Source organism: Equus przewalskii, chromosome 7, assembly GCF_037783145.1.
Source record: "Equus przewalskii isolate Varuska chromosome 7, EquPr2, whole genome shotgun sequence".
In the NCBI taxonomy this organism is placed as follows: Eukaryota; Metazoa; Chordata; class Mammalia; order Perissodactyla; family Equidae; genus Equus; species Equus przewalskii.
Window position 1 is genome coordinate 4728869 of NC_091837.1, and position 14213 is coordinate 4743081.

Below are 14213 nucleotides of genomic sequence, written 5' to 3' on the forward strand. Positions count from 1 at the left end.
CCTAGGCTTGTCAGCTATTTTGAATTTGTCCTTTCTTAGTTATTCGAGCTTAAAAAAGTAGAATTATAAAAGATACACAGTAAAAGTGGTGATATTTATTTATCTCTAGGGTGGAAGGTATGGCCATGTGTACACACTGTTCTCTGGGCAGCAGTGAGGTGACAGCAGGAGTACAGATTTAGCATTAGTTGAGAAGGTTGGGCCTTGAGAGAACTAAGCCCTAATGCCCAGGGCACCCCTTGAATGTCATGAGGTCACTCCTCTGTGCACCATCCTTGGGAGAGATGGAAATTAGTTGTGCAGCTCATTTCTGTGTTCTTTGTTCAGATGAGAAGCCATGGTTGAGAAAGGCTTTGAGTAATAGAGGCAGGTATGCAAGGATGGGTACTGCAGGGGAAGGAGGTGCCCAGGGAGGCGCCCGTGGGTTTACTCTGAGGAGGCAGGAGGTAAGCCAGTCTCTATGTTGCTGACAGCTTCTAGGTAACAGGTGACTTGCACCTGTACATTACAGGTACATTAACTTCTATGAACTGACAGCATTGTTCACTATGCAGAATTGATTCCAGAAAGCTTCTCAGAACATCTCCATTCTCATTGTTAGAATGGAAACAGAATTATAGTGCCCCCAAAACACTTGAAATGCCTTGACCTCTACCTTTAAGACTTGGTGGGGTTGGCAACTCTCCCCATGAAGAGCAGGCAGCTGGTGCGCTGCTCATAAATGAGGAACAGGAAGGGGCGGTCGACAGTGAAACGGACTTGGGTGGACAGCGGCATGAACCCCACTGTGGTCACGGCAGCAGCTTGAGTGCCCTCCTCGTTCACTGTGATAGTACCTTGGTGCTTGAACTGTTTCAGAATGGAAAGGAAAGTTGTCAGATTACGTCAGTTGGCATACAGAGGAATAGAGGATATAGTGGAGTCTCATCTCATTCAGGGCAAGGGCCGAAAGACCACACAGAGGGCACAAACCACAGCTGGTCAGAATAACCCTTGAAACTCTCTGATCACCTGTCAGGGACGGAAATTGTGCTTAGAGGCCACGTTGTATAAACAATACTTATCTTCAAACTCTAGCATCACAGTCATTCTTGGCAGTGGTCAATGGTAGGGGGGAGTCTGCAAGCCAACACAGCGGCTCCAGGCCTCATCTCCTTCTCACACACTGGGGCACACTGCAGGAGATGGACGTGCCTGGATCTGCACATTATTTGAACTAGTGTTCTCTTTTTTGTGGAGAGCCTATCGTTGATGTGTTAAGTTCAACGTGCAGGTAGTGCAGTGTCTCTGCGTGTATTTAATGGGTCTTTCACGATTTAGCTGGGAGTAGCTCTTTCACAGAGTGGACTCTCTAGTGCCAGCAGGAACAGGGCCCACCCCCAGGCTGATCCCTGAGACCGCCCTGTCCACTCAGCATCTGGCAGAGGTGAGGAGAGCACACCCAGCACCCCTCAACCTGTGAAGTCAGGTTGGATGGGAGGAAGGCTCTGATGGGGGCAGACCTTGGGGAGGGTGCAGAGGGCAATCCAGGGGAGAGGTTACCAGGTCAATGATGATCCTTTGGCCTGAGATTCCCGCCATGTTGCTGTTTTTGTCAAACAGCGCTGTGACCCCCATTGACTTCAGGGCCTCCACCAGGTTGTAGTTCTTCTCCAGCTTGAATTTAGGCAGGAGCACCTCTCGTGTTCTGGTCAGAGAAGAAAAGGGGGCCCAGTTTTATTGACTCACAAGTTACAAAAGAATCATATTTTTCCTTCAAATGTCCACAACATGCGCCTCTTCCCTGTTCCCCCTGGGGTGTGTTTATCACAAAATTGACACGGCACTTGTTAGAATTCGTATCCCGGCGTAGTAGTTCCCCCTATCTACAGAGGATACATTCCAAGACCCTGAGTGGATGCCTGAAACTGTTTTTAGTACTGAACCCTGTATATACTATGTTTTCTCCTATACATACATACCTATGATAAAGTTTAATTTATAAATTAGGCACAGTAAGAGATTAACAACAATAACTTCTCTTTGGTGTATCCAAATTGCCAGCATCTCTACTCTTGTATTTTTGGGGCCATTATTAAGTAAAATAAGGGTTACGTGAACACAAGCACTGCAGTACTGCAACAGTCAATCCAATAGCTGAGATGGTACTAAGTGACTAACGGGTGGGGAATGTTGATACTGTGTGGATCCCCTGGACAAAGGGATGATTCACGTCCCAGGTGGGACGGAGCGGGATGGTGCGAGATTTCATCATGCTGCTTAGGACTATTTGCAATTTGAAACTTATGAATTGTTTATTTCTGGGATTTTCCGTTTAATATTTTCAGACTGCAGTTGACCACAGGTAACTGAAACCGCAGAGAGCCAGCAGGGGTAAGGGGAGACTACTGTACTGTCAGTTGAGGATTTTGTAAAGACCATCTCATTGTAATTCTAGTTACTTAAAATTGAAGCGTAGTTACTGTTATGCGGTCATTTCCTCAATGCCAAGTGGTTCATGTCCTGTCTTCTAGGTCAGCAGCAGAACTATTACTGGCTTATGATTTGAGAAGGTATCTAAAATAATTTTCTTGTTTAGGTCCCTGACTTCAGGCCTTTCTTAGTAATTAGGAAGTAAAATATCTGGTCAGTGTACTTAAAAAAAGAACCCCTCACCTACCAGACAGTGTTAAATGTTCTTCTTGCCTCAACTCATTCAGTCCTTAACTGAACAGTAGTGCCTGTGGGGCCAAGTCCAGCCCTCACGGGGATAAAGAGATGTCAGACATGGTCCCCCTTCTCAAGAGCTTGCTTTCCTTTTGAAGCAGCGAAAATGCAAAGATGGTACATTAATGTCTGAATGACCAGAACAGATCCAACTACTGGAGCCATCCAAGGGGCTGTGGAGGAGGGGATATTCCTGTGGCCTAGAAGCCTGCCCACAGCTTGAGAGATAAGGTGGGCTCACTGCATGAGCAGAGGCCTGGAGGGAGCTCTGAGCTGAGGCCTGATAGAGGGAGTGTGAGTCTGTGGTCTGGCTGAAGTGCAGGGTGGTGCCGGAAAGGAGGGTAGGGGAAGGGAGAGGAGAGGAGGAACAGGAGCAGAGCAGGCCAGATGGGGGCTGTGTCTTTGGGCCAGGCCAAGAAGCTGGGCTGTATCCTGAGAGTTTATGAGAAGAGGGTGGTGGAGATGGTGTCTTGGGAAAGGCGTTCTGGTGGCCAGTTCTGGGGTAGACTGAGGAATGGAACCAGCAGGCTGGTTAGGCCTCCCCTGGCTCAGGGTCGAAGGTCATGGGCAGTGAGGTTAAGAAGGAGGTAGGTGCAGAAGGGCCATTTTTAAGGAAAAATTGACAGGGCTTTATGACTAATTGGACGCCTGGGCATATACTTTCCTTAAAGAGCCTGCTTCTCAGTTTGTTGCATTTGTTTGTATTCTTGTCCTTAAAGGACACCCAAACCAGATTCTCTTAATATGAGCCTAGCCATTATCCAATAAAACAAAAATGTGACTTCTCCATTCTTTCTGCCATGATCCAATAATAATCCGAGTAAATATTTAAAACCTGTAGTTTTGACTATGGAGTAATAAATAACAGTGGGGGAAAATCATGAATGATATGTCCTTAATGGCTTAAGAGGACATTGGGGTTTCTTGGCTAGGGGAAGTGGAGCGCTCATCTTTGTTGAACACCTCCCAGCTTCCAGGCTCTGTGAGGGATGCTCGACATCACTTTTCTGTTTATGTCCCACAGCGACCCTGGGAAGTTGTAGAATCATGCCACTTTTATGGATGACAAAGTCATAGAGCAAGCACGTGGCACAGCTGGGATTATTTCCAAACTGGCTCTAAGTCATCTGTCCATAACTTCTGAAACTGTCATTGTGGAGAGCAGATATCTTTCTCACGAATGCTCTCTGATTGCCTCTCACTGAGCAAGAAATTTGGGCTGAATTAACAGAATGGCCCAGTATGGCAGTTCTTGGGTATTTATGCATTCTTCTCCCTTTGTCTTAAAATGACCAAAGTTCCAGTATTCCTGGGTTCCTTCAGCCTCCCCAAGATCAAAAGAACAAACACCCAACTCAAAGTACCTGTTTGTCATGCTTTTTTGCCATCTCTCCACCACCTGGGGCGTCAGCTGTGTCTCTAGGGTCTTCATCCCAGACAGCTTGTGTGGGACCACAATTAGCATGCTGATGCCCCCCACATACTCCAGCTGCAGGACATCGCAGTCTAGCTCCTGGTCGTTTGCCGCCAGGAAGTTCCCCTTGGTCTGCATCATGGAAGTCTTGACTACCTCTCTCTCGTTCAGCCGGAAGTTGTGGTTGTGGGTCATTTCCACTGGGAATTTATTTACCCAGGATCCTGTAAAGTCAATAGGAACAAGGCTTTTACTAAAATGTTCTTTCAGTACACACATGAGTGTGCATCAGAAACCCCTGAAGGGCTTGTTCAAACAGACTGCAGGGCCCACCCCCAGAGTCTCTGGTTCTATAGGTCTGATTTTGGCCAAGAATCTGCATTTCTAACAAAGTCCCAGTTGATGCTGATGCCTCTACTCTGGGGACCACACTTTGAGAATCACTGTTTTCGAGAATTCTAAGAAGATCAGAATGTTTTCATACTTGTAGGAAGGGTGATAATGGTAGAGAGGTTAAATAGACTGGAATGAATTCTGGATTAGATTCTGACGCTAGTTGTTTGACACCTAACTTGCCTGGGGCTCTGCTTGTTCATCTGTAAAATGAGTATCTTTGAGCTCATGTCAGCTGTGTTGATGGCTTTCCTCCTTACGCTCTGTGATTCTGTAGTGACTAGCAGGACCATTGGTTATGGAATGCTGCTGTCAGGATATTCACTTTATGGGGCTGGCCCCGTGACCAAGTGGTTAAGTTCGCGCACTCCGCTTCAGCGGCCCAGGGTTTTGCTGGTTAGGATCCTGGGCGCAGACATGGTGCCGCTCATCAGGCCACGATGAGGCGGCGTCCCACATAGCACAACCAGAGATTGCTGTGCTATGCACAACTAGAATCTACAACTATATACTGGGGGGCTTCAGGGAGAAGAATAAAAAAAGAAAAGAAAAGATATTCACTTTAGATGTGAGGGCCGTGCTGTGTATGGAGGAATAAGTACATGTCTGTTTTAGCATAAGATGCTAGTAACTAGTAATGATGGATGACTGAGAGTAGAGAACTGGCAGTGTGCCAGGCATTCTTCTAAGCACCTTTCCTATATAGCTCATCTTCTAGCAGCCAAATGAGGGGGGTGCTTGATATTATTATCCCCATTTTACAGATGAACACACAGAGGCACAAAAAAGTGAAGTTGACTTGTTCAGTTTCCAGCTGGTAGGTAGGTTAGTTGGGATGAGATAAGCAGGAGGTTCCTTGGGAGGTTTAAACACCAGACGGCCACTGCCTGCCTGTGATGGGAACTCGATTTCCTTCTCCTTGAGCCAGCCTCTACCCAGGGCTTCTCAGCCTCAGCACTGTTGACATTTGGGCAGTTCTCTGTGATGGGGGCTGTCCTGTGCATTGTAAGGTGTTAAGCAGCATCCCTGGCCTCTACTCCATAGATGCCAGGAGTGCTTCCCCAGGTTGTGACAACCACAAACGTCTCCTGACATTTGCCCTGGGAGCACAATTGCCCCCTGGTTGGGAATCACTGCTCTTCCCAGTTCTGCTGGAGCTATCACACGTCCTCTGGGGTTCTTTCCTTCTGACTTCCTCCTGAGGCCCAACCTCTGTTTTCTTGTGCTCTACAGAGTGGTTGTAACATTTGAAATTAAAGTCAAATTAGTAACAGAGAGTTGGGAGCTAGAGATTGAAATAATTCTTCTAGACTTTGATAAGCATCCCCAAAAGACTGGATGCTACTAGCATTTCATCCCTCTGATTCCCAGCACTAAATTAAGTGACACTTCCACTATGATGTGAAAAAGAAACCTATATATTTGCCACTTCTATACTTTGGTGTGACATTGGTTACAAAGTTCAGGAGATTTTAAACTGACTGTCCTCTTTGTTTCTCCAGCCCATTGCTGGCGGGGATGGCTTGCTGCTGTGTTTCTGTCCCTGCTCCTGAACACCTGGCCAGCCTAATGCAGAGGCCCTCGGTGTCTGGGGGTGCCCCGCAGACTGGTAGGATGGAGGGCTTCGGTGCTGCCCAGCTGACTTCCATTGGCCTGTTCTGAAGTCATTCCTAAACATAGCTTAATTGCTCACAGAAGTAAAATAAATGTTACTAGCAGTATTGTACATACTTAATATATCATATAATATTGGAATCCACAGTTTTACTAATCCAAGTTCATTGAGCTCACACCAAGTGCCATCTACTGGGCGGAGCGTAGCATCACTGTTTCTTGAGGTGCTGCCCCTGGCTCTGCCAGAGTAGGTGTTATCATCTCCATGATAAAGATGAGGAAACTGAGTCACAGAGACAGTGGATGACTTGCCTGAGGCTGCACAAATGAGTGGTGAAGCCAGGACTTAGACTGCATCTGCTCACTTCCAAAACTTGTACTGATGGCCAGTAATAAAAAGGATATGTGTGTGTTCATTGTATATATCGCTTGTGTGTCTGTATGTCTGTCATAGGCTTGTTAGAGCCTCAGCCTTTGGTTCTACCCACCACAAGGCCAGTGTTGTGCCTGGTGTTTGAGGGGGAAGCTCAGGGGTCCAACTCAGCCACCAGGCCCTGAGGTCTTGGCTTCTTCAGCCCTCCTTTGCTCATCTGGCAGAGTGCCTGCCTGGCACAGCTGCTGAGAGGCCTCGGCTTAGGCACAGAGCAGTGTACTGGCAGGTTGGAGGGGCACTGGTCCCACTGCCTCACAGCAGCAGCCAGGAGGGCCTCTGTCCTTCGCCTCCCTAGGCTTCTCTAAACTGTACTGGAGCTAACTAGTCAGAAAGCAGGGCCTCCTGGACCTCAGGGACTAACCCACGCTGGGGCCTGCTAATTCTTGGTGGCAGAGAGGAGAGTGGTTTGTGTCACCGCGACTAGCTGTGATGCAGACCCATCCTTGTGTCTGCCCTCCAGCTCTTCAGGCTCAAAGAGTGAAGTAGAGGTTTCTTCCAGTTCAGTGAGGGCATTTTAAAGAAGAGGTCTGGATTTTACAAATCTATGCCCATTTATGCCTAGGACTCCAGGGGTTCTGTGTGTGTATAGTGAGGGGGAGGGTATCATGCTTAAAAAGTGCCTTGGTGCCTGACCCAGAACAGTTGCTCCAGAAATAATAGTTTATTCCACACCCCCTCCTCCCCATTAGTGCAGAAGCATCCCGAAAAGGAGCTGGGGGTGTTAATGTCAGTTACTCAGCTGAACAGTTTTCAGATGCCTTTAGCCTTTCACCCATATTCCTGCTTACTGGTAATTGGGGGAAGGAAATGAAAAAAACCTCAAATCCAGGCTGGCCAAATGCTAAAAAGGTTTTTGCATTATTTCTTGCAATTAACAAAGCATTAGAGTTGGCGTGCTTGGGGCAAGCTGGGCTCTGCCCTTTACTAGCTGTGCCTCCTGGAGCATCAGTTTACTCTCTGTACCTTGGTGGCTCCATCTGTAGAATGGGGACACTAATAACAGGAACTGCCTCCCAAGGTTGTGGTGAAGATTCAGCAAGTGTAAAGCACCGAGTTAGGACTCAGTAGGTGTCCGCTCCTATTGTCACCTCAGTGTGATCCTCCCTGTCTGCGTGAGCTCACCTCATGTCTTGGTTTCCTGGATAAATCAGAGCTAGAATACAGCTCTTGGTGTGCAGTCCACTGTGTACTAAAGGAATCTGTCACTAGTTTACTTTCAGAAACATAAAGCTGTTTCTTACCTTTAAAGTAGATGCAGTTTAGAATCATCATCTGCGTAGCTGGGTCTATATTCTCTAGAGCGTCTTTTATGAGGCCCTTGGTGAGCTTCAGAATGTGGTTGTTGGTTTTCAGTATGAAGGCAGGGTCTGAGAAGTCAGCTGCCTGGGCCTCGGCAAAGTAGTACTCTCTTACTTTAGTTTTGAAGTCATCCAGGATTGGAAATTGCTTCTGTACGTAAAGGTCATTGACTGACCGCAGTGTGTACCCAAAATTCCTCCTGAAGAGGCGATGAGTCAGCTTACGGAACAGATTGTGAATGGTCGTGATCTCATACTTGCTGCTAGCATTAACAAAGTCTTTAAAATGCAAAATAGAGTGTACTTGTTCATGAGTCTCCCCCTGCAGGCCCAAGGAAATCATTCCCATGGCAGTAGAAATGCCCACGGGGGCTATCAAGATGTTGTCGAAAGGCTTGGCCTGCTCCTTCAGTGCTCGGTAAAGGTTAAAAGCAAACTTTGCATTGAGGATGTTAAGACGCTGGATCCGGCTCTTGCCTTGGAAGAGCTGGAGGATGTTCCCAGCACTGGCTTCTGCATCTGTCGGTGAAACCGCATCAATGATGTCGATATAGTCATCATCTTCACTGAATATCTTCTCTAGATCCAGATAATCCTCGTCCTCCTCCCCCTCTGTGATCCATTCGTTGGTGACCGTGTTTTCCTTGTGGAAGTCAGCAGGGAGAAGGGGCATACTCAGGTTTTTGCTGTTTAACTGCCTCCATTGGGGATCCACAGGCTTAGAATCTTCCCTTCTTTTCTCAAGCTGATCCACCAGCCCATCGTTCCCACAAACAGATGTTAGGATGAGAGAAATGATGAGGGAATGGAAGGGGCGTTTCATTTTGGCAGAGCTAAAGTGGGGAGGGAAAACAGACACCGTGAGAGGCAGCCTGGCAGACCCGCCCCCGCAGTGCTCCAAGGGCAAGTTCCTCCCAGCTTTGACCCAGGAAGATGCCCTGGGAGCACACGTCCTTAACCGTTTTAGGATTAGAGACTTTCAGAGAAGCTGGTGAAGATAAACAGAAACCCAGCATTTTGTGTGGGGCCCTAGATGAGAATCCCTTCTTTAAAGGTTTGCAAAACTGTAACTGTCTAGAATTCTGGGGGTTCAGGTTCCCTGGGGGAGTTTCTTTTTCATTCATTCACTAAACTTTGTCTCCTATCTCCAAACAACATATTAGGCACTGGAGGCACAAAGGTCTCCCCAGCAAGAGGTTCGCCATTCTTTTGGGTAACAGATGTGCAGTAAAGCTGGGATCTCATAAGGACGTTAGCAAAGCAGGTTGGGGCATGGAGCTGGGGTGCTGCTCTGCCTCCTGTGGTAGGAGCGTGGGTGCTGGGAGAGTCTGGGAAGCTTCACCAAGAGGTGAGGCTTGAGTGGAGATGTTGAAAACTGTGTGTGGGCCAGGCTTTCTGAAAACAAATATCCTACAGATATGTGAAATTTGTGCGTTGTTACTTGGGGTTAATTTGCATAAGGTTTGGAAATTGTCTATAAGGCAGAGACTTCCTCGGGGGGCCTAGTGAATGTGGCTGGTGGCCTGTCTTTCCCCAGCAGCCCCAGAGGCCATAAGGTTCTATGGCTTGCCTGAGGGTGTACTTGTTTCTTCTTTGTATCTCCTGTATCCACCGCTGTCAGAAGGAACTTTCTACTTAACTGCTTCTAGCATGGGGTTAGAAATAGTCTCACTGGTTGTATAAGGTCTGTGTGAGGGTAATGTCAGAAAACTCTTACTAAACGCTTGAGTGGCATTCCCTTTATTTAAGTAAACAAGATACGTACTGTGGGGGACTGGAATTGGCCACCCCAAGATATGTCTCTTTGGTATGAGGAGTATTTTGGGCTGGTTACTTTTAAAAAACTGCAAATAGAAAAGAAACTCTGAAAAGTAGAATTTACTTTGTTAAAGACATTTACATTTGTAAAGAAAATCTCCATCTGTAAATGTGTCTCCCTCTCTGTACCAGGAAGAAGGGGGAATAACCTTATCTCTAGAAACCCTTAATCAATGCAGAAAGCAAGGACTTAAATCTGCATAACAACCTTACCCTTGTTTACTGTGCTTTTCTGGTAACCTCCCGTAACTGACTACCCCTATCCCTAACATCCTCTTTTGTCTTTAGCTGAGGATGATATTTAAGGTGGTGGCTTCAGCCATTTTGATGAGTTGCTCAGCTTGCCTGAGCCTCTCCCGTGTATACGTGTTATAAAGCTTTGTTTAATTTTCTCCTGTTATTCTGTCTCATGTGAATTTAATTCGTTCTCCGGCCAGAATAACCCAGAGCGGGTAGAGGAAATGTCTTCCTCCCCTACAGTACCCTGTGGTAAGCCTGTCTTGATCTACCCATCTCCTGCCTTGTTCCAAGGAAGGATTTGACGTGACTCAAATCAGTTTTGGCTGCCAAATGTCTTTGTCTTTCTCTTGCTTACTTCTTGGTTATTAATTGCATCCTGGGTAGATGAGCTATTATTTGATGCTTCTGTGTTTCACCAGGACAACGACAGTAGGTTTTTATAATGCTGTGCAATCGTACGTGATCCTGACATCACTGCTGATCACCCCAGAAAGAAATGTGTGTCTTGTTAAGTTTGTGTGTGTATGACCATCTCCTGCTAGATGGATATTTGAGACAAGAATATCTGCTTCCAGTCTAGGCCAGATAAGAATTACTGGTTCCTGTTAAGTAAATATTTGGACTTGTTAGGCCTAAAGGTGGGGCTGACTGTACAGATACCCTGCTTAAAATGCTCTCAGTTTTGTTGATATTGATGATAACCGTGATGGAGTGTCTGCTGGGTGCCAGGCACCGTGCAAGGAACTTTGTCTATGTAACTTAACTTCCTCCTCTCAGCATTTTACATATCAGGATAGTGAACCTTACCTTGCAGTAAGTAGCAGTGGCTAGATTGGAACCAAGTTGGTTGAACCCTCCATCCCCCCATGTCAAGCACTCTGCTGTTTACCCGGGAATGCCAGGAGTGGGTTCTCTGCCCCCAGTCTCTCCCCTTGGGTCTTCCCCTACAGTACTATTAAAGTAATCAGCTCAAATGCTGTTCTAATCACCAGCAAGAAATTTTTGAATTGCACATTTTGGAAAGGGAAAGTCACATAGTTTCTGACATTGAAAATATCTGTTGTCTTTTCTCACCCCTACACCTAACACTGAGCAGAGGCTGCAGTGCCACACATGTAGCCTGCACACCTGGAACAATTTCTAATGTGTGTGGCTACAGATAGAATTTCTACTCTAATTCTATTCTAATTTCTATTCTAACAATTTCTAATGTGTGGGCCCAGTTTCCAAATAGAATTGGGCATGGGTGCTGATGGATAAACTTTCAAAAGTTAGAAAAGAAGAATGTAAGCAACTTGGGAGGAGGTCTCTTTGCTAGGCTGCAGGTAAAAGTATCCTCAGATAAAAATAAGGTTAAAAAAAAAAGCTAACTTGGGACTGCCTCCATGGTGTAGTGGTTAAGTTTGGCACGCCTGCTTCAGCAGCCCAGGTTCAGATCGCAGGCATGGAACTACACCATTCGTCAGTCATGCTGTGGTAGCAACCCACATACAAGGCAGGAATATTGGCAACAGATGTCAGCTCAGGGTGAATTTCCCTCAGAAAAAAAAAACAAAACCAACTTGAGTAAATAAGAGTTCAGGAAAAGGAATCTGAGACCAGATAGGGAGACAGAGGTAAAGACATTCCTATTTTCCCCCCTATATTCAGATAGTATATTTGGAACCTTCTTATGCCTTGTTCCTGCATTATATGATGAAAAGCCAAAATAGTTTTCATTATTCCCCTATCAGAGGAAGGAGGAAATATCTCTCATATTTTCTGTGGATTGAAATTAGGAATCTAAATGGTAAATCTTCCTATTGTTTTGCCATTTAGTATAACAAGAATTATATGACATTTTAAAACTATCACTAGGTTATGTTTAAGTCCAGATTACTATCTTTGAAGAGAAGCAGTATTTTTTTAAAGGTAAATCATTCAAAAGTTTGATTTTCTGGAAATTTCATATGGCACTTTCTCTTGCTAATTATGTGGAGCAGGGTTGGACTTTTTGATCACAGATCAGAGCATAACACCTTGACACCCTTACCCCTCCTGGCCCCGACAGAGCAGATGTAATGGGAGAAAAGTAGCTGCCTGAAGTTTTAAAATTTTTTATTTTGAAACAACTTACAGAAAAGTTGAAAGAATAACATAAAGAACAACCCCTGTATACTGTTTTCCCAGATTCACCAGATTCTTACATTTTGGAATAGTTGCTTTATGATTCTCTATATCTCTGCATATATATGTGTGTATGCATGTATGAGAGTGTGTATACACACAGGCACACACATATACCTTATATTTTTTCTGAACAATTTGAAAGTAGATCACTTATATTGTGTCTCTCTTTTAATTCTAATATTTTGGGCAAAAATGAGTAAGAACAAGGATTTTCTCATACATCATCCCAGTACAGTTATCCAATTCAAATAATATATCATAGGTACAATACTTTCCTATTCTAGTTCCTATTCCAGCTTTGTCAATTGTCCCACTGATGTAGCTGACAGAATTTTATCGTAGGCAGATTAAAAAAATAAAACCATTTTTCCCTTTCTAAGATAGTATAGAAAGCTTTTGAATTTGTAGTTTGATAGTGAAATGAACCAATTACCTATCTCCAACCACCACAAATAAAAATTTATAATCAGAAATGTTAGGAACCAAACTCACCTCTGCTTCCAAGAAGTGGCGTTGCAGAGATGAAATCAGCCAAGGTCACCAGCAGGATTTCAATGTGAACTTTGGTGCTGAGCTGTTGTTGTGTGTTTTCCAAAGTAAATATGTCCCAAATCAAACACAACTCAACTAGCTTTGTCAGCACAAACCCCCTCAACCGTGTCTTTGATCACTGCTGAGTGACTTGTGACTCTTCAGCTCCGGTTCTGGTGTAGCTGATATTTTGGGTGCATGACTGTCACTGTGTTGACGTGCTTACGGGAGCAGCCCTCGCTGAAGCCACGTAACCAAGACGCCCTTCAGAGCTCTGGGGCTGGGTTGCACTGGGGGTAGTAGCTGTAATGCTCCCCTGAAAGTAGAGGCCACTCGTTTGCCATCCAACTATGAATCCTCCCTCCAGGATGATCGCAGCATCTGACCTTGCCCTGGCCTCCAGGGATAACACGGCTGCTAGGCAGGTATCCCTGTCGTTCTGTGAGCTTGTTCCTCAGTGAAAAGTGGAGGAGGAGAATGAGATTAATGATTTATAGCATAAGGAGACCCTGGCATAGACATTTTCTCAGTCAGGAGTTGCTGTGTTCTCTGCCAGAGTCTGCAGCCCAGCAGTCCTGTCTTTTTTTTTTTTTTTTTAAGATTGGTACCTGAGTTAACAACTGTTCCCAATCTTCTTTTTTTTCCTTCTGCTTTTTCTCCCCAAATCCCCCCAGTACATCGTTGCATATTTTAGTTGTGGGTCCTTCTACTTGTGGCATGTGGGACGCCGCCTCAGCGTGGCCTGACGAGTGGTGCCATGTCCACGCCCAGGATCCGAACCAGCGAAACCCTGAGCCACCGAAGTGGAGCACGCAAACTTAACCACGTGGCCACAGGGCTGGCCCCAGTTCTGTCCTTTGTAGGACAGATAAAAAGTATTACTAAGCAGTGCTTCTCAAACTCAGGTCCACTTAGACATTCACAAGGATCTGTGGGGCTATGTCATTTTTATTTTTAATTTGTGTTTTTAATTTTGTAATCTAAAAAGTTATTATAAGGGCCAGCCTGGTGGGGTAGTAGTTAAGTATGCACTCTCTGCTTTGTCGGCCCAAGGTTCGTGGGTTTGGACTCTGGGAGCAGACCTATACACTGCTCATCAAGCCATGCTGTGGCAGCATCCCATGTGCAAAACTGAGGAGAATTGGCACAGATGTTAGCTCAGTGACAATCTTCCTCACATGCCCCCAAAATAGTTATTATAAGAATGTTCCGGATTGTCTAGAAGACCAACTTATTACAGAGTGCTCCTTCTTGATTTCAGTACTAAGAGTGTTTAGTAGTGTTGTCACCTTCTAAAGCGAGAGTGGACTCTCAAGGGAGTCTGCAGGTGTGGGAGGAGCCTGTAGGGGGCATTTGTGCATTGCTCCATTTGAGAAATACTAGCGTGTGAAGGGCTGTCCATTGTGTTCAGGCCACAGAACGTGTGGTTGATGTGGCTCTGATTTAGCACTTAGTAGCTTTGGTCAGATGCTGTTTTCTCAGAGCCTTCATCGTTCCTCCTCAATAACAGATCTTTATCGTGGGTGCCATCATGCCAGTGTGTGGAGAGGCTGCTACCTGTGTCCAAACTCCTCGGCAGGCCTGCTAAGCCCCACGT

At 45.7% G+C, this 14213-nt stretch overlaps 2 protein-coding genes across 3 annotated transcripts in view; one reads left to right on the top strand and one right to left on the bottom strand.

Annotated features, from left to right (window-relative positions):
• Nucleotides 1-14213, top strand: part of PI4KA (phosphatidylinositol 4-kinase alpha) — a 123963-nt gene that overhangs the window by 57769 nt on the left and 51981 nt on the right. The gene's annotated exons all lie outside the window — the stretch shown is intronic.
• SERPIND1 (serpin family D member 1) lies at nucleotides 76-13392 on the bottom strand. Of its 2 annotated transcripts, XM_070628339.1 has the most exons (6): nucleotides 12578-12803; nucleotides 9624-9702; nucleotides 7802-8691; nucleotides 4071-4344; nucleotides 1543-1687; nucleotides 76-849 (listed from the first exon to the last, which is right to left on the bottom strand). In XM_070628339.1, exons 3-6 carry the CDS (start codon nucleotides 8679-8681, stop codon nucleotides 658-660), a joined length of 1491 nt encoding a protein of 496 aa, XP_070484440.1. In that variant the 5' UTR covers nucleotides 8682-8691; nucleotides 9624-9702; nucleotides 12578-12803; the 3' UTR covers nucleotides 76-657. The 2 variants fall into 2 exon arrangements, with proteins under 2 accessions (XP_070484440.1, XP_008539065.1); XM_008540843.2 differs by lacking the exon at nucleotides 9624-9702 and having other exon boundaries at nucleotides 12578-13392.